At 49.1% G+C, this 19,495-nt stretch overlaps 8 protein-coding genes across 8 annotated transcripts; 3 read left to right on the forward strand and 5 right to left on the reverse strand.

Moving 5' to 3' along the window:
- Positions 1-11: 11 nt before the first annotated feature.
- AO090012000021 (uncharacterized protein) lies at positions 12-1,562 on the forward strand (the record flags this gene model as incomplete). Its single annotated transcript, XM_023236283.1, has 4 exons — positions 12-782; positions 858-1,009; positions 1,140-1,358; positions 1,433-1,562. 4 exons carry the CDS (start codon positions 12-14, stop codon positions 1,560-1,562), a joined length of 1,272 nt encoding a protein of 423 aa, XP_023091219.1.
- A 311-nt stretch (positions 1,563-1,873) lies between these two features.
- AO090012000022 (M20 family metallopeptidase) lies at positions 1,874-3,246 on the reverse strand (the record flags this gene model as incomplete). Its single annotated transcript, XM_023236284.1, has 4 exons — positions 1,874-2,112; positions 2,163-2,329; positions 2,350-3,107; positions 3,184-3,246. The coding sequence occupies 4 exons, from the start codon at positions 3,244-3,246 to the stop codon at positions 1,874-1,876; spliced, it is 1,227 nt and encodes a 408-aa protein (XP_023091220.1).
- A 3,867-nt stretch (positions 3,247-7,113) lies between these two features.
- AO090012000025 (uncharacterized protein) lies at positions 7,114-7,657 on the forward strand (the record flags this gene model as incomplete). Its single annotated transcript, XM_023236285.1, has 3 exons — positions 7,114-7,142; positions 7,196-7,430; positions 7,532-7,657. 3 exons carry the CDS (start codon positions 7,114-7,116, stop codon positions 7,655-7,657), a joined length of 390 nt encoding a protein of 129 aa, XP_023091221.1.
- A 792-nt stretch (positions 7,658-8,449) lies between these two features.
- On the forward strand, positions 8,450-9,967 carry AO090012000026 (Zn(II)2Cys6 transcription factor; the record flags this gene model as incomplete). The annotated part of the gene is made up of 1 exon (XM_001727058.1): positions 8,450-9,967. The coding sequence occupies one exon, from the start codon at positions 8,450-8,452 to the stop codon at positions 9,965-9,967; it is 1,518 nt and encodes a 505-aa protein (XP_001727110.1).
- A 334-nt stretch (positions 9,968-10,301) lies between these two features.
- Positions 10,302-11,376, reverse strand: AO090012000027 (class I SAM-dependent methyltransferase; the record flags this gene model as incomplete). Its single annotated transcript, XM_001727059.1, has 3 exons — positions 10,302-10,418; positions 10,471-10,804; positions 10,862-11,376. 3 exons carry the CDS (start codon positions 11,374-11,376, stop codon positions 10,302-10,304), a joined length of 966 nt encoding a protein of 321 aa, XP_001727111.1.
- Positions 11,377-13,775: 2,399 nt separating this feature from the next.
- AO090012000029 (class I SAM-dependent DNA methyltransferase) lies at positions 13,776-15,287 on the reverse strand (the record flags this gene model as incomplete). Its single annotated transcript, XM_023236286.1, has 3 exons — positions 13,776-14,373; positions 15,032-15,139; positions 15,271-15,287. The coding sequence occupies 3 exons, from the start codon at positions 15,285-15,287 to the stop codon at positions 13,776-13,778; spliced, it is 723 nt and encodes a 240-aa protein (XP_023091222.1).
- Positions 15,288-17,192: 1,905 nt separating this feature from the next.
- Positions 17,193-17,744, reverse strand: AO090012000030 (fungal specific transcription factor domain-containing protein; the record flags this gene model as incomplete). The annotated part of the gene is made up of 1 exon (XM_023236287.1): positions 17,193-17,744. One exon carries the CDS (start codon positions 17,742-17,744, stop codon positions 17,193-17,195), a length of 552 nt encoding a protein of 183 aa, XP_023091223.1.
- Positions 17,745-17,810: 66 nt separating this feature from the next.
- On the reverse strand, positions 17,811-18,864 carry AO090012000031 (uncharacterized protein; the record flags this gene model as incomplete). Its single annotated transcript, XM_023236288.1, has 4 exons — positions 17,811-17,871; positions 17,943-18,071; positions 18,129-18,338; positions 18,410-18,864. The coding sequence occupies 4 exons, from the start codon at positions 18,862-18,864 to the stop codon at positions 17,811-17,813; spliced, it is 855 nt and encodes a 284-aa protein (XP_023091224.1).
- Between the last annotated feature and the right edge of the window lie 631 nt (positions 18,865-19,495).

Genomic DNA, 19,495 nt, shown 5'->3' on the forward strand with positions numbered 1-19,495 from the left:
CCTTCGACGCGATGTCCGACCGTGGCAGCGCGGGTGAAGTAGCCGAGTCTGCAAAAGCCGCGAGATTCTGGCTCCTCATGTTCAACCTGGCCGCTGTCCTGATATTGTCCAGCGTAGACATGAACATCGTCGTTACGGCAGTTCCTAGCATTACAACCTATTTTCACACAGTGGCAGATGTCGGGTGGTATTCTTCTGCATTCAGGCTCAGCCAATGCTCCTTCCAGTTTGTGTTTGGCAAGGCCTACCAGCTCTTCTCTATCAAACGCGTCTTTTTGTTTGCCAATGCTATCTCGATAGCAGGTTCGTTGCTCTGTGGGGCGGCCACTACATCAACCATGCTCATCGTTGGGAGGACTGTTGCTGGACTAGGATCAGCTGGTCTTCTTTCAGGGTGCTTCGTTATCCTCGTGCAATCCACACCTTTGCGCAGACGACCAATATTCACCGGCATTATGGGTGCCGTCGAAGGCCTGGCGACACTATCTGCACCACTTCTTGGTGGAGCGATTGTGCAGTCAATTGGCTGGCGATGGTGCTTTTACATCAGCGCACCTCTTGGTGCTGTTGCGCTGGTGTTGACAATGTGTTGTTTCTCAGATTTGCCGAAGTCTAGCGACATTTCGCGCCTGGCAATTAGGGAGAAAATCTTGCAACTATACTTGGTTAGCAATCTGCTGTTCATACCGGCGATCACGGCCCTGTTCCTTGCCATTCCGTGGGCCGGTACGAAGTATTCCTGGGGTAGTGGCTTAGTGATAGGCTTCATTATTGCCTTCGCTGTCCTCATGGCGGCCTTTATCTACAACCAAAAACGCTGAGGAGATGCTGCCCCTCTCCCTTTTCGCATTATAAAGCGCCGTAGCGTGATCGCTGGATGTATATTCATTATATGCGGCAATAGTACTGACAGTGTACTTGAGTATTATCTGCCTACTTACTATCAGATTGTACGTGGATATACTCACACCCAGAGCGGCTACATGATGCTTTCTATTATATATCGCCGGTACCATTGGCGCACTCATCCACGGCTTCGGGACCGGCGCCATTGGGTACTACGCACCATTTATGCATTTCGCCTCAGCTATAATGCCTGTTGCCGCGGGACTCATCACCACCTTCTAAATCACCACAAGCTTCGCGGAGTTAATTATATACACTGCGTTCTCGGGCCTTGCATATGGCATCGACTTCTCCGGACCACAGAACGCTGTCCAAACAGTGTTACCTGTGGAGGACGTGCCGCTTGATACATCCATTATGCTTTTCGCCCAGTCTTTCGGTCCAGCTGTTGCGATTGCAATTGCACAGGTCCTCTTCGTCAATCAGCTGTCAACTAATCTCAATGGTCTCGTGTCAGATCTGGAGGAGCATATATATCGAGAATACTGGCCTAGCGCAAATTGTGACATCCATGCCACCGGCTAAGACGCGAGAATCTCGTGGCAATTGATAAAAGCCTTATACAGACATGGTACTTGGTAGTTGCACTCGCATGTGGCACGATGATTGGGAGCTTGAGGATAGAATGGCGCTCCGTGAAGTCGAGACGCGACTAGGAATGATTGAAGATAGGGAGGACTGGTGTGTAGTACTAAGACCCACCCATCCGATAGCTATATCTCTGGGTGATCACTGGTGCTTTCGATATCAAGAGGCTTTTGTACTTCATGAGTTGTAATGCATACCAAGCCTTGGGACGCAGAAGCCTCAGGAACTGATGGACAGATCGATGGTAACGAACAACTGTGGAAAGATAAAACAATCATCACATGTAGTACTAAGCAAAGTACCTTAATGTCCAAGTTGTGGTATTATTCAATCTTTCAAATTGATGAGGCCGTCCACATTAATTCTACTATCTACACAGCTACTCAGCCTTGCCAAATCTCTCTCTATGTTCTGCCCACAATCGACTCCGGAGCTCTGGATTCTGCAAAACCTCAAGGCCTGTCGCAGCCATGATGGAAGCGAACCGCAAGGACGATTCAAATGCCTGTCGTGTTCCGGCTGATTTTTCAAATCCAGGATGATGGGGTCCGATCTTCGGTGATTCTACCTCGATGAGGAACCCAGGATGTAGGCTTGGTAGCTCATAACTGACATTGCCTGTTTTGACAATTAGTATCAGCGACCATTGTGGTGATGAACAGCCCTACCTTGATCCGTTGACGCGCCACTGACTGCAGGCAATGCTTTCATGTAATACTGCTTTTGCTCCTGTGAATGTTTATAGAAGGTGTCAATAAGGATATTATTGCATTGCAATTCTTTGTAGTTTTCAAGCCTAGGTCCAACCACGTTAGCGATAGCTAATAGAGACTTCCTGTTGCGAGCTTTACTTACCATTCAAACTCAACCGTGCACCCAGCGGCTGTCGCAGCCCCTTCACAGCAGGCAGTAACCCTCCTGGCGGTTTCTTGCAATTCTGCGTCTGTCTCCGCGCGGGCAAAGAATTGGAGCTCTGTGAGATGAGGAATCACATTGGGCTTGTCACCTCCCTTGGAGATGATTGCGTGCATACGCTGATTAGGCGCAACTTGTTGTCGAAGCATGGCGATGTTACTATAAGCAGCTACCGCGGCATCCAATGCATTGTGGCCCAGCCAAGGGGCATTGCCGGCGTGAGCGCTAACACCATGGAAGGTCACAGTGGCTCCGCGACGAGCCATAACGCGAGGAGCAACCACGCCATCCTTTTCCATGCCAGGCCCAGGGTGACCCATGAGGCAGGCATCGACTCCCTTGTAGGCACCAGCCTTGATAAGCTCAATCTTACCGCCGCCGCCCTCTTCTGCAGGAGTGCCGAGAAGGCGTACACGGCCCTCAATCTGGTTAGCCTTGATTGCCTCTGCAGTGGCTAGGAAAGCTGCAAGGGACGAGGTGGCGATTAAATTGTGCCCACAGGCGTGACCAATTTCGGGCAAGGCATCGAACTCGGCGTTATAGACAATCAAACCTCCTCCGGTCCCGACCTCGGCTTCGAATGAGGTCTTGAGTCCATAAGCATGACGCGTGACGGTGTATCCCAGCGACTCGAGCAGGTCGCATAGGGTGTCATGGGCGTGAACCTCTTCAAATGCAAGCTCTGGATTGGAGTGAATCTAAATTGGATCAAGAGAAATTAACGGGATATGTCTAGTAGTATAGGGGTGGACAGCTCTGATGGTGGCCACTTACTTCCTGGTTAACTTGCCAGAGACGCTCCTCGTGTTTGCTTATAGTTTCCGATATTGAAGCCATATTGAGAGATCTTATAATAATGAATGATTTGATATACAAGAAAATATGCAGAGCATATCACTGTTCTACTTGTACTGGTCCACGTACTTATAGTGAAATAGCGCATATACGGCGGATGCCTTAGGTGGATACCTGAGAAGCCTACTTTGATATCGGCAAATGCCTGTCCAATCAGCGGTTGCCCCTCGCTTATCCCGCAACCAATTACCGAAAGAAGCGATGACTGATCCACTCAAAAGGCCAACAACACTCCTTCATTTCTTCTTCTCGCTGCCATTTATGCAACAACATACCAGACCATCCATGAAAGTTATGTCTGGACGCAATGCGCCGCGATCCCGGACCGGTAAGAACTCTAGTTTAGACCGGGTATATTGCGTTCCTGTCGCTAAATGATTACGCAACAGGGTGCGCCACGTGTCGGACTCGGAAGATTAAGTGTGATGAGACGCATCCTTCGTGTGTCCGATGTGTAAATGCTCAAATGCAATGTGAATGGATTCACAAGACTCCGAGAAAGGCTTCCAGGTCGCGACCCGTCTTGAAAGCATCGAGGGTTCCAGGCCTACAACGAACCTATCATCCTCTCCGACCGCGGAATATAGACGGGAGTATGCATTTTACTTCCCTATCTCTACCGGATTCACATTGCCTATCATCTAGCGAGAGGGAGTACTTCGCATTCTTTCCCCATACGTCCATGGTGCGATGGCTTGGGAAGCCATGGCAGTGGGCCTCCCTGCATTATGTCTATAGTCATATCGCGCCGCATTCTTCAGTCGTAACGAGGATGATTTTGGCAATCTCCGCCACGGAGCTGGAAGGGATTCGCCATATGGAGCGACTTAGAAGCGACCAGATGGCATCATACGACCAATGGCCGGGTGAAGCAGGGACGTCACACTATCAAAGTGCTCTACGCGAATTTCAGCTCATCCTTAGCAACAGCCAGGGGTCCCTATCTCCTCACGAAGTGAATGAAATTTCAACGGCCTTTTTTCTCATGGTGACATATGAGTATCTGTTTGGCCAGGATAGCTCTGCCGTAGAGGTGCATATTCAGGGCATCTACACGTTCCTCAAGGCTCATGATTTAGTTCCGAGACTAGGCGAACCTGGTCAACGTGTTAGACTACCGGTACTGACTCAACAGTTATTGCTTTTCGTAATGTAAGTCAATGTTGGCTTGGACGTAACCCGTAGCCTTGTACTTATGCCCACAGGTATGCGAACCTCACAATATGCAAATACGGTCGTCTCCGCCAATTGTGGGAGGAGGCTGGTCATGAATCTTCCTTTATATCTACTATGGATGAGCTCTTTTATAACAGCCGGACGTCACAGCATGCAATCTGGCCATTCGAATACCCGAGCGAAGCGGCGTTGGATGACATATCCGTCTTTCGTCCGCTGGAGCTGACCAACGAATGCAAAAAACTGAAATATAGACTCTTGCTCATGCCCCAAACGACACGAGGGAAATCCGAATGGTTACTCATGGATTGTATAGAGCAAGACCTATGTGGCATTGGAAAGGTATACAGTGCCCTCATTCCACTGGAACTATCTAGCTAACCACCAGTCCACGCATAGCGATACCAAGACTTGATAATCATGAGCCAGCAGCCACATTCGGACTTGCGGAATCGACAATTGCAAACGGTCTACTTTGCAGTTGCAGAGTATCACGCGACCACTGTATTTTTCTGCTACCGGCGAAGCTTGCTCAGCGGTATGATCTCTCCGTCCGTGTCCTCTCACGATGCAGTAAATGGCGCATTAGCAATCATTAAGGAGCTTTCAACCGTGAGCCCTTCGTGTTTAGGAAGAGTTCACTGGCCGATGATTGTTCTGGCCAGGTGTATGGAGGACTCCCAAGACCGCCAGTGGATCCGGAAGACGCTTATAGAATCGCAGCATACGATAGTCTTTCCGTCTATGAGGGGGTGGCTTGATGAAATGAGTGGCCCCGACCTGTAGTGTTAGACTGTCACCAAACCAACAAAATTGTAGACATTATCTCTCCATATCTAACCTCGGCTCTCAGTCTTATCGTCAATATTTGTCTCTGATATGGTAGAACCCTGAATACTCTTGGCAGACCATCCTCAAAGGGGAAAATCTGGGGGTGGAGTGCATGGTGCTAGACCCATTTTTGCCGACACAGCCAATGAATCTCTTGCCCTAGATATGGCCCTATTCGCGATGCTGGGCTCTGAGTGGTTGCAAGTTACGCGACGGTCAACTCAATTTCGGTCCATGCCACACGATAAAGTTTACTGATATGCCAGATAACGGAATGAAACTTCAGGATCATCTCAAGCTAGTCAATCTCTCGAGCGGGGGCACCGATACTATGTTATCAATGATTTGATCACGGTGGCGAAGGCCAAGAGCATCAGTATTTAGGAACAGGATGCAGACGTCTGACGGGCTCTTACTTTTGGAAGTTTCCCTGAAATCCAAAGAACTGTCATTTCAATGTCGAACATTCAAGAAAAGCCTGACGCTTTCGATAAGGAAGGGGAGGTAGGCTTGGACCATGCTACGGATCTCAATCGACCTTCTGTTGGGTATGGGGAACAGTTGATGGATCCATCAGCCTCGACCGGGAACAAGTCCTTACTGAGAAAGATCGACTGGCGGTACGTCTTCTTGCATGAACAAGTCCCTTTAGGGGGGTTTTAGAATTAACTGGGGCTTCTAGTCTGTTGCCAATTATGATGTTATCATATATGCTTCAATTTCTGGACAAGCAGAGTTTGTCCCAAGCCGCTATCATGGGTATCATAGAGGATCTGGTTAGTCCGATGGCCGAAGAAAAGACGATAGGGACTGACTAGAGAGCGTAAAGAAATTGACTGGCACTGAGTACTCGTGGTCAGGCTCGATATTCTACTTCTCATACCTTGTGTTTTCATATCCAGCCTCCATGCTCATGGTTCGACTGCCGATTGCGAAGGTTCTCGCCACAACACTGTGAGCTTCAGCTTCCCTGTACAGTCGTTTAATTATCAGCAGTATTGACCATGGTTTAAGCTTTCTTTGGGGTGTTGTGCTCGCATGCCACGCTACTACACATGACTTCACTGGAATTATGGTTACTCGCTTCTTTTTAGGTGTCACGGAGGCTGCCATTTCGCCTGGCTTTAGCCTTATCACTGGCATGTGGTATACCAGGTCGGAGCAGCCATTTCGCCATGGTTTATGGTTCGCTGGTAACTCCCTCGCGACAGCATTTGGGGGACTGATAGCATATGGCGTCGCTCATATTGCTGGTTCCATCCCCGCCTGGAAGGTGCGACTCGTACCTTGATCCCGTCGGTGCAAGAGGTTAACGATTGAGTAGTGGCTATTTATTATATATGGAATAATCACTGTCGTCTGGTCGATTGTTTTCGTGCTATTCATTCCAGACTCACCCTTAACCGCACGATTCCTCTCACGCTCTGAACGCGCTGAGGCGGAAGAACGAGTCAAAGTCAACCAAACAGCTATCAAACACGACAGGATCCAGTGGCACCAGGTATGGGAGGCCTTGGCGGACTACAAGATTTACATCTTGTTCTTCTTCCAGGTAGCCAACAACATTCCAAATGGGGGTTTGACAATGGTATTCCCCCCTCCCTCAATCTGGCTTGCAAGTATAGTTCGTTGATCTATCTACATAGTTCTCAGCAATCGTTGTAAAAGGCTTCGGGTTCACGACGTTACAAACCTACCTATTGGCGATCCCAACGGGTGCTGTGCACGCCTTTTTTGCTCTCGGAAGGTAGTTCTTTTCCATAGTCTATCCATCTTGCACGGCTAACATGGTCAACCCCCAACAGTACCTACCTTGCCAGCAGGTTTCCAAATACTCGTTGCATGCTACTGGCCGGCTGCACAATGATTGCGTAAGTTCCATCACCTCCTCCTAAGACTACCATATCTGACGAGAAGCATATAGTCTCATTGGAAACATTATCGTCTACGCCTGTGAAAGCACAGGAGTCCGCCTCTTCGGTCTCTACCTCTTTGTTGCCTACGCGGCAGGTATCCCGATGACTCTCTCCATGGTCTCGTCAAATGTTGCTGGCTTTACCAAAAAGGCGACCGTCAGTGCAATGATGTTCATCGCCTACTGCACAGGGAATATCGTCGGTCCATTCCTGTTTTTCGAGCGTGAAGCTCCAGGTTACAAGGTAAAGCTATCCTGTCGGAGTAATGATCACACTAACCTGTAGCTAGAGCGGTTTTATCGCAATGATGGTGTGCCTTGCGGCGGCGACTGTTCTGATCCTAGTACTGGGGCTATCATGGCGGATGGAAAACTCACGGAGAGATCGGGTATATGGGCCAGCGACTCTTGCACCTACGAATAGTCCTAAAGAGCCCGCTCAAGGGATTGCTGTGGCGAGGGAGGATCTGACTGATGTTCAGAATACGGCATTTAGATATGTCTTCTAACCTTGGGCGTCTTGCTAGTTCATAATAATTGTGGCGTTCTAGTGAGCTTCGTGCTCCTGAATGCCAAGAGATCTATTTAGTCTCAATTTTGACCCAACGAAGAACGGTCATAATTGGTTCTATAGATGATTGTCCCCATGAAGCTTTCGGAAAGAAACAAAAAAGAAAGCAAATGCAATAAACCGGTCGAATCACCATAATCCAAGCCGTGAATCTGAGAAGCTCAGCCTCTCCATGTGGGTCACCATTCGTACTATACATCAAGGGCATTGGCTACTTCGTTTATGATGTGGAGAATCAATGCAATGATCCCTTCCTCATGAGTGATAGTTACGAAGACTAGTCCTTTAGAGAGGGTTGTCTCCAGTCTTGACAACCCATTCGCATCACCGACTTGGCATTTCAGCTCCGCTCTCTCATACAGGAATGGTTGTTATAATCGCCCCAGCTGTCATAGAAAGTGGAGAATTTAATACTTTTTTCTTCAAGGCTGAGATATCTTTGGTCTTAGCATGTACACTGGAACCACTTAACCATACCCCAGTCTGGACCCCTCGCACAGATAAAGACAGCACTGCCCCCTGAGTCTGCCATCTTGTCGTCTTCACAACTCTGCCATTGAACACGATATCTAGGACGTTACCAACCGCCAAAAAAAAAAAAAAAAAAGAAAAAAAGGAAGGCCAGGGATATTAGGACGACCCATGCAACCACAACCCCGACAGAGAAGATTTTCGCGCCGGTCGCGAACGGGATGTCAAACATGTCGGTAAGTCTAGCACCCAACGGACTGCAGCAACTCGCTCATAAAACCCTGGATTACCACAGAGCCCGACGGGTGAAATGCGACGAGACACCGGGCGCATGTAAACAGTGCATCTCCACTGGGCGCAATTGCGATGGATACGACCTGCCTCGCTTACCGGTTGGCATGAAGAGACAGAGGCAGGATCTAGCTTGGTCGGGGCCGTCTATGCGAATCCTCCTGGATCTCCCCGGTACCAATCCCGATGAACGGCGGTGTTTCAATATCTTCCAGACGTACACGGTGCCTATGATGGTGAGCTGGTTCGATTCCGATGTCTGGCAACAGATCGTGCTCCGGATGAGTCAAGCAGAGCCGGCGATTTATCATGCCGTCGTCGCACTGAGTGCCATTCACGAAGATTCGGAAAAGGCAGGCTTACCCCCAGGTGCCATGGATATAAGGAACACCTACCACAGGTTTGCGCTGGCGCAATACAGCAAAGCGGCTTCGATGCTGTGTAGACGGCTAGTGTCTAACGATCCACAAGTGCGAGCAGTGGCGTTGATGTGCTGCATCATGTTCATCTGTTTTGACCTTTGTCGAGGGAACTACAAGGCGGCGTTTACACATTTACAGAACGGAGTACAGATCCTAGAGGGCCAAATAACCAAGGCGAACCGACGTCATACATCCCCCCAAAGCATCGACTCCGGGTCTCCGACAGAATCTGCTCTGACAAGGGTATTACTGCATCTAGATGTGCAGTCAGCCCACTTTGGCGACTCCGGTCCCCTGCTGCATCTCCACCCCGTGGTACTGGGAGTGGGAAGCCGTGACAACCTCTCGCTGAATAGCCTCAGAGAAGTAAAACAGAGGCTTGATCCGATCATGAACAATATCCTTCGTTTTCGCAGGTCCTGTGAGCCATATGTGCGCGGGGAGATAAGCGGTCCGTTTCTGTTCGATATCGCCGAGGCATCAGCTGAACAACGCAGAATCCAGGCGCACTTGGATGACCACATTCGGGCCTTTGAAGACTATGTCTTACGTCAAGCGCCATATCTAGTCAACTCCAAGGACGCGCGTAGCATTGACTTGATGCGATTGCAAAATGAGGCCCTGACCAATATCCTGGAAACCAGCCTTGTGACATCGGAGATGGTCTATGATGATTACCTCCCTGTATACAAGAAGATCACCAGACGTGCTGAGAAGATCATCACCAGCTTTCAGTCCGACTATGGCACTCATCGCCCGTGTATTGTCATGGATATGGGTGTTATCCCGTCCCTGCTTTGGGTGTGCCTCAAATGCAGGGACTTTCCGACAAGACATCGGGCCGTGAAACTTCTCGAGAGATGGCCCCATCGTGAAGGAGCCTACGATTCCCATCTTTTGGTCCAAATCGTGAAGGACCATATGGTCCTCGAACAACCAATCGCCGGTGACGGAGCCACGGCAAATGTCCCGGAGTACGCACGAATCGATAGCGTAATGAGGGTGAACACATCCGGGGAAGAATGAAATTCTACCAATGGAGCCCAGTCCAGTTGGTTTTCTCCTTCTCTCTTTTCTTCCTATAACATCTCGACACATAAATTGTAGTCCATAACTCAAACTAGCAAGGTTCACGATATAGACTTTACACCGCAACAACCATTCGGGTCTATGTGTTATTCTGTATTGGCAAGTCTTCTCCTCTTTCTATCGTTTTCAAGCATTAGACTACTTTCGCCTCCCAGCCTACGGCAAGAGCCTTTCTGACGAAGAAAGAAAATACTAATTATACCGTGCTATACAGTTGTCGTGGGCAAGCACTATGGGTAACGGACTTTTTATTGCTTAGACGCCACCTGGACTAGATCTCTGGCTTCTGCCCGTAAACCACCGATATCTCGAGGTATGCGTGGATACTCGGATTATTTAGTGCATCACGCATTCTCGCAAAGATCACCTCAACCTCCTCTCTCGACCACTAATATCTCGTGTTAGTTACTCGTTCATACTCCCATATGGCAGTTACTTACTCCAAGGATCTTGGTCCAGAGCATCATAGCCCACATCTCCAGACTTTCCTCCATGACGATGCGAAAGAACCGTCCTAGAGTCTTAAGATGCGGGTCTTTTGGCCAGGGGCCGATGGGTAGTTTGTACCGGTGTTCAGAAACGTTCACAAACCCAGCATCAATCATCCGCTGCTTAGACTCGTCGACGATACGTAATGTCTTGCCGAATTGATCTCCCGCTTCGAGACTTTTCTGGCCCCAGATTTCATATATCGTGCCTGCGGTGCTTCCGTCGTCCGAGACCGGGGTCACACTCATCTCGGCCTGTTCCAAATATCCACCGGGATGAAGGTTCCTAAGCGCCAGGGTAATTAAAACCGCTGTCAGCAGTTGATGAAGGAAAGAAACTTACTTCAGAGCCTGCTGATAAAATTTTCCCCAGTCCGCCACACACCCATATAGCCCACGAACATGAATAAAGTCAAATGGGCTTTTGTATACCCATTCGTCACAGCAGTCGTCAATCTCAAAATACACATTAGGAGGGACAAAGCTAGGCTGAATTGGCGAGAGATCCGTTCCAATAACAGTTGCTCCAGGGTGCAGATCGGCAAAGTCAGTGGCCCAGGAGCCAGTTCCTGTTCCGACATCAAGGACTCGCAGCGGATTCTTGATCGGGGCGAGGTGCAATCGGCCATGCAACAACAAGCCGTAGAGGTGATGACAGATCTCCATCGCGTCAATTGCCTTCTCGTCGTTGGATCCCCAATACGATCCCGCATGATACGCGTGGTAGCGTCGGCCGTTTTCGTAGACATAGTCGACGATACTGCTGCGCATCGATGTTACCTCGGAGTCCGTCGCTACATAATGGGAGTCGTAATCATCGCCGGAGTCGACGAGTATCTCCTCATCCCTGTTCGCCATCTCGTGTAGAACTTATTATGGAGTCGTCAATGACAATCGAAATCTTCCCCTGACAGGGTCGGACTTGTGTGCGGGCAAATTTATATGCCAGCCGCTAAGAATAATCACCAGGTTACATCTCGCATAAGTGTCTCCAGTCGAATGACAGAGATACTCGCCCAATAATATCGCCACACGAGATATGGATCTAAGTGATACTAGTTAGGACAGTGGGGCCGGGGAATCGGGCACTGGGGCCGCTTTCTAACGGTCGAGAAGACCGCTCCCAAAACGTAGAAGCCTCCAAGCTTGGTGGGCCCACAGACTGTGCCACCATGGCTGTTAGTGGGGAAAGGTATATACAGGCTATCATGGCACTTGATACCAGCAGCTCGGCATGTATGAGGTACCCTGCTTCAAGTTGGACCACAACAAGTGCCAGACACTCTCCTTTGCTTTCAGATCGAGGCATTGTAGCGTTGGCTCCCCATCATAATTATAACTGCGCTGTACCTATCTTGTTCTCTCCGTTTCCTCAAGATTGCTGCTTTTGATAGTCCATGGTTGCCTGAACTTTAAGGTATACATTATTCGGCATTACTTGCCAGTCTGGGATTAGCTCCGTGCAGGCCAACCGCAACCTTCAGAAGGGATGAACTTCTACAGACTATCTTTCGTTCTTCTATTACCCTCCCCGTCTCTCGTTCTTCGGTCGCACTGGCCTTGTTCTATATATTATTTAGAGATATTCATTCCTTATTTATAAGGCATTCATTGCAAATCTGTCTGGTATTCGCAAAGAGCTCTTGACCAACGATGATGCAAAACGAGTGGTCATTAAATGCAATACCAACCGCCTGGACCCTGAAGACTTCCGGGCCTCGGTGAATAGAATTGTCAGCGAAGTTCTCCCCGAATGAGAAATGACTCTCGAATCCTCTCTCTCGCCATTGAGGTGTGGAGTGAGCGCACTTTTCTTGTCATTGAGATCAATCGCCGCGATTATGATTTTTAACACAGCGCACAAATGCAAAACCATTGTTCCAGTCTACGTGCTTCGACAGCATGGGGAATCGCGTCGCTGGACTCTTGTAAGATGGCCTCAGCTGGATGAGACCCTGATGGCGCAAATAGCGGATCCTCACAATGTCAACGGGTTTGATGTCGCAACTCCTTTTCTTGAAAATCACAACTCACGTATTTTCCATGCCAATCCTCGTGAATCTCACGTCTCAAAGGGCACTACGTGAGTAGCTGAGCTCGCATTTCGACTTTTCTATATTGTGGAAGTGGGCAGTGTGGAAAACCTGCCTAGGGGAGAGACTTGAAGAGAGTTAACTAGTCCGTGGGCTTTCAGTCGTGAAGATGGAAAAATAGAACTTGCCAATCTTTTTCTGATTAGACACCATATCAGAGATTCTCCCTAAAGAGCTCAATACGGATCTCTCTTTCGTGCTCCAGATTATACTACAAGCTTCGATTAACAGCCAGGCGGGCGCCACTTCGCACAGTATATAGTTGTATTAGTCAGTGTAGTAACTATTGTCACCAACGTATATAACATCTGCAGCCTGCCACGAGCCAAACCAATAGTTTATCATGATACATGATGGATGTTTTAATCAACATCTTTCTTTCCGAAAGTTCTCCCACTCCAAGTAAGCTCATACTAGCTTCGGTGCTAACCTATATTGCGGTCGGTCCAGGTGCCTACCACGCCGCGTCACCTCAGAAACGTCGTTTCATATCACCACTGGGGTTATCCAGTTGTATGTCTCACATAGAGAATTCTAGGTCCTCCAAAGGCCGTTTTGTTGGATTAATTCTGCGTTCCTGTCATGTTGGCTATTGGCTCGGAAGAGTCTGGATACAACAGACATCAAAGTTTCTTTAGATCATTGAGATCAAGAGATAAAGATAACCGTTTCTTGCGAGGATTTCACGTGGAATTGGTACTCATGCATTAACTACTTTTAAGAGTTATCCCTGCGTACAATCTCTCCTCTATTTTCTAAAGTATTATAGTACGAACCGTGGACTCCTTCATGGTTACCGTTTACGGCAAGTGAGCTCTTCAACTTCTCCATCCCTACAGGCTGTGTGTTTTACTCTCCAGGTCTATATTCTCATTATCTAGTAAGCTTGTACATATACAACGCAACCTAGACTTGGGTCCCTGTCGAAGTCCATCGGAGAACGGTCGCACCGGGTAAGAACAGTTGCACTGGGAAAGAATAGTCGCACTGGGGAAAAACAGCAGTCGCACTGGGACGGTAAAAGCAGTCGCACTGGGGAATAAGGAACGAATAGTCGCATTGGGAACAGGCTTGAGGTCCTTGCCAACTTAAGCTCAGTCCATAGCTAGAATGTTAGAAAGCCTCCCTCCCTTCTCACGCCAAAAGTCCAACACAAGAGAATGTTCAAGCGGAAGCTGTCTTTTTCATCAGGAGCAATGTTGCTTTGTCGCCGGCTCCCTTTCGATAGTCGATGAGGTCTCGACTGACCACCTTTGCTAGACCTTCCTTCTCTAGCTTGTCGGCTTCGGCTTTGTAGCCGCCGGACACCCAAATCTCTTCGAGGACGGTGGCGGCGATGACACCGTTTGGCTTGAGAAGACGGATGAGTTCCCTCAGGGCAGGGTCGGGCCCGACATGGCCACGCGTGAAGGTGCCGCAGCATGTCACGATATCGTACTTCTGGTCTGGTTGATCGATCGGTTGTGTGAGGTCTACTTTGAAGAGGCTTCGGTACACGCCAGTCTGTTCTGCGACCTTGAGCATGGCAGGAGACAAATCCATGCCATCAATAGTCCATTTGCTGCCCTTAGCAAGGGCTTCGGCCACGAGCCCCGTGCCACAACCGGCGTCCAATACGGTAGCCTCGGGGTCTTTGCTTGAGGCGAGGGCGGCTTGGGCAACCAGGAGCGGGGCGATATAGTTCTGGGATGCGTCGGCAAGGTCTTCGTTGTAGGAGGCGGCCCATTTCTCATAGAGCTCCATACAGTCTTCCTTCTTGAGACTGTTACGGGCTCCAGCCAGGTAGGTGTTTTCGGTTAGTACTTGAGCTGCCATGGTTGCAGAATGAATATTGATAGATGTATATCGATGCAAATGTGTGAGAATTGAAACGGGATGGAAGAGCAGCTTGGGATTCCAACGAGATATTTGTCAAAAGCGGTCGTTCTTCCGACACACTTTATATACTCTCGGTATGCCACTCGGCTTGCATACTTCAATTCCATCCCTGAGCCCCCCCCTCACTTCACATGGGAAACATGGCCAATCCTATGGGATGGATTCGTTTTTCTGATGCATGGCGCACAGTCCTTCGTGTGTTTCCGATGGCGTGATGGCTGGCTCTATTCACTGGCTTGTTCCGAGGCGATCGCACTGAATCTGAAGCTACTATATGTGGCCTTTCAGGGTGGAATGAGCATATTACATCATTCGGGCTCTGGGATAGGGCACAAGAGCGCTAGAGTTCTGGTGGGGTCCCAGGAATAGCGTCCACCGTGATGACTCTTGGCGCAATACGACTCTTCCCCCACTACGAGGTTCCCCGCGCGTCCTGGTCTTTGTTGACTCTTGACCCGCTGCAAGAGGTGGCAGGTTGGTGGCCTAGGATTGGCTTATACAGTCGGTTGACTCGTCCTCCGTGCAACTGGGTTCGTACATACTCCGTGGTACAACCAAGAATTCGCGAATCTTTCGCATGCATAACCGGAGGTCCGGAGGAGGGTGAGTCGTGCATGTTAATGGTGCATTTCTTGATTTGAGCCTGCGATCTTCAATCCCCGGCATAGCACTACTGTAAATGAACTACCGCTCCTCATCCGTAACCTATGATGTGCATTTAACCGAAGATTCCAGGCCTTCATCCACCCCACCAGTGCAACACCATGGACGCTCTACGAACCTTGTTAATTGCACCATCGTTTTATGGACACGGATATCTACATGCGGTCATCCCGCTCCTGCGTTAGGGTCTCCGAGGGGGGAGAGGGGTGCGTTACGTCGGAAGACTTACCATATGCATGCCAGAAACTGTAGACCTCATTGGCTGAATGGGGAGTCCAGGTGCTCGTCGAATGAAAGGTGGCCAAGCACTGGGGAATCTGCACTTACTAAGCATGCAAGGTAGAGAAGAAGAATGAAGCATGTTGTCCGACCATCCAGGTGTAGCTGTGCAATGAGCTGCCAGTTAGGGCAAAACCCCCTGTCAGCAGTACGTGGTCAGAATTCTCCCCTCAATCCTGGCATGACCAGTGTCTGTAGACTCCCGAACTAAACCTACGTCTCTTTCCTAAGGTTAACCATTATTTTCCCAAATGACTAATCGTACTCTTCAAAGATTCTAGCATTAAAGCAAAAAAAATCGTTAGGGTATGCGTTACTAAAAACAGAACCCGACGGATCTCAGTATCTGATCCGTGGGGAAAGCTCCCTGACTACCGAGCCAGCATGGACGTCATTTCCAAGGCTGGGAAATTACGAACGCGACAACTAGACGCCTGACGAAATGACGATTGCCTAGGGAAGTGATCCACTGTTGTGCATCGTATAATGTTGCCAAGGCCCCAACACCAGCCCTGATTAGCCTACGCTGGAAAACACTTTCACTGCCCCGCACGTCAGATATTCGTTCCAACTTCCCCCACATAGAAAGACACGGCACAGAATTCAGCCGAATGGTGCCCACAGGCTAAAGCGGCGCTGATCCAGATCGGCCACTGGTAGTACCTTCCTCTCTCTAGCGCAAGCCGGCGAGTTCGAGGGGCAGATCGTCCCTGACCAGCGTTGAGGAATGATGACGGCTATTCCTGAACCATCCTTTGCTATTTTTTATTTTATTTTATTTTTCCTTCTTGTCTGTTGCTGATGTAGCCCATGGTTTACCAAGTCTTACTGTAATCCGATCTGGCCGCGCGAGAAGCGCCTGAACAAAAGATTCACACCGGTTACCACTGTGACGTAGCATGCATGGTGTTACGACTACGGAAGAAGCGCCAGGAAAGACGATACTTCCTTAGCGCTGAGTGATCCACTTTACAGGCGCCATGGCAATGGGCAATGCCAGCCTTCCCTCAACGACATGCCGTGCGGTCCATGGGGCTGGATTCAGTCACTGAAATATGATTGATCAACGTAAGTCAATGTGAACAATGTGTGAGTTTGGAGCGGGGCAGCCCTTGCACCTTGTTAACAGCACCCCGGTGAGATATTGCCATCTGAGATGGGATGTTTTCCGGTCGCAGCAGCAAGGAGGCTAGTTCGACTGGTAGGTTTCAGGGGAAGATTCAAAGGCCGGATAGAGACGGCAGTTACGATCTCAATGAGACTGACATCTGGCTCTCCACCCAGCAGCCAAGTATTGCGGTACCTGCGTTTAACGCGCTAGACAATGATATTGTGTGATAGGCCGCGTCCGAAAGAATCTCTACTAGAGATGTAATAAGGCCGATATACGATGTCTAGCTAGACCGGATGTCTTCGCAAGACTCTCGTATGATTTTGTGAACGCGAGCTAGGGGTGCAAAACACCTCTCAGAAACCAATTCAACTGGCGTGGGGCTTTCGAGTGTTGTTGAAGCATTCAATGACATATACCGTGTGCGCCTCTTTTGAGCCCCGCCATCCTATTACGTATATAGCTTATAAACGCGAATCCTTGACTAATTCGATCTCTTGCTATCAGCCTGTCATGGCCAGCCCACACCCAGTTAGCGTACTTCCCGATGGGCTCACTACCGGGTGCAATAATGGTTCCTTCGCTTACCCGCACTAACCCAAAGTCAAGAAAGGTTTGTCTTCAAGAAGATGGAGGAAGTCTTCTCATTTTTATAAGAATCCAAATAACTCCATCATCCATGCGTCATCCATACCGTCAAGTTTTAGATCGCCGGGGTTGTCCAATGTATCATGTACGGTCGGGTTAGCCATCTCGGTGGTAGGAAGATACGGCCGGGCCTCCATCAATGATGGTCCCCATCTTTCTTTGATAGCCGATATCATGCTGACGCCCTTTGAAAATATGGTCGCTTCCCCGTCTTGGCCGGGTTGGTCAGACGACCTTTTAAATTTGGTTTGCAGAAGGTCAAGATAATGGAATAGGTTAACGCAGTCTTGGACAGCTTTCCTATCCCAGGTTGGGTCATCCAGGGTAGAAAGCATGAAGAGGTCCACAAGAGCTCGGCAGAACTGGAAGAAGATGGTGAAGGATACCCCCATATAGTGTTCTGGGGGAACACACAGCCAGACATCCAACCAAGACTTCGCAGCGAGAAGACACGTATGAAGGCTTTTGAGGCTCTGGGGGTCTGGACTATTGGTTGGGATGGGTGCCTTGATAAAGACCTCATGAATTGCAAGTTCTGCGTTCGAGAAATACATGCAGATGACATCTAGACGGACGAGTTAACGACACCCATCTGGAAAGGGAGAGCGTCGGACATACGATTATTCTTCAGATATGCGGGTATCTGGCGCTTGACCAATTCGAGTTGAGATTGCAAGACGTCTGTAACAAGAGGTGATGAATGACAGTTCTCACCATCGCGGCGAAGATGATAAGATTTGTCGACCACCAACTGAATCCTGACGAGCCACACCAACAGCTCATCTCCAAAGCATTCTTTCGTGCTAGCCAGGATCTCGAGGTTTTCTTCCATGTGGGGAGTCCAACGCAAGGCGTCACTTTTAAATAACGACGACGCGATGCTAGGGCGACAGTTAATGGTCAGGTTAATATCATCAAATGTGCAAGTTGCGGTTTACCTTGAAGTGATCACAAAACACCCCAGCACGGCCCGTCGCTCCTCCAAAGTTCTCTTCATAGCGGGCTCAGTCTTCAGACCGGCGGCTCGATTGAATCCTTGCAGAACGGATTGGTCCTTTCGGGGAGCTTTGTTTATACCCAGCTCGCTGACAAGCCCGGTCAATAGGTGGCTGTAGAAGTTGAGAAATGGCTTCGCACAGTATACTTTCCTGGATGATCAAGTTAGATAATACTGGGCTACATTTCTTCAATGGTGACGATGGATTCTTCGCTCACTTACCATGACATGAATGTCATAAGGCCGAGAAGAAGGTCCATGCTCGGGGTCGTTTCCACAACCAGCTTTTGGTAGATGGTATCGTGCACTTTGGTGAAGAGGGATTCTCTTTCGATCAGGTTTGGTGTCAGGACTGCGGTCAGGCAATACCAGAAGAACGGCTTCTCTTGCATAAGTTCTTGAGGGGTGACGTGAGGCGGTATGTGGATGCAGGGAAGATAGTTAAGATTTTCGTTACGGAACTGCTCGAGAAGTCGTGTTGATGTATCGCACGGGATGTGAACAAAGTTGCTTGCATAATTTAATGCAGGTAGCACAGAAACAGGAGTCCTTGTTCGAATATCGTATAGGCTAAGAGCGCTGGACGACTCCTCAGCGTGCCCTTCTAGTGAAGTCTCACCCTCCCGCGCTCTTTCCGAGTCAGAGGAAGACTGAAGAGTTATACCAGGGCTTTGCATGGCGGACAGAAGACTATCCAGTCGAGATTCAACCCTAGCAATCCTCGTACTTGAAGAACCCTTTCTGCTCCTTCGAAGCGATAACGAAGGTCGGCATTCCTTGCCCAGACGATCGCATCTGTGATCTGTCGCACGATGTACTTCCAGTCATTCTGACCCTAAAGTCAGGGCACTATAAGTGCAGACCTATCACACCGATCCCCGGTTGCCAATAGTAAGCATTTGCATTTAGCACGAGCGCAATTGATGCATGCTTGACCGTATGGGGCGGGTATTGTCTTCCGGACTTTCCTCGCATCGGTCCGACGGGATTCGGGGTTAGGCATTGGGATCCAATGAGCTTGTCCTCGGCTATGTATCTTTAAAGATTAAGAAGAAGGAGAATCCACTGTGCACGATGGTATAATTCTTCTTGTCAAAAAAGACGAACGGATTTCAGGAGAGATTCGGACCGGGATTCACCAACTCCGACCGGCTGACTCAGCACCACCGGACCTTTGATTGGACACCAGCAAGGGTTTGGCATACATAACCCCAGAATATAAAACTATGTAGAGTATATATAGACCGCATCTAAAGGAGTAAGAAGTGGTGAGAAGAATGTAACTATTTCAATGGAAACTTCTGGCTC

The sequence above is a fragment of the Aspergillus oryzae genome, chromosome 4 (genome assembly GCF_000184455.2).
Source record: "Aspergillus oryzae RIB40 DNA, chromosome 4".
NCBI lineage: Eukaryota > Fungi > Ascomycota > Eurotiomycetes > Eurotiales > Aspergillaceae > Aspergillus > Aspergillus oryzae.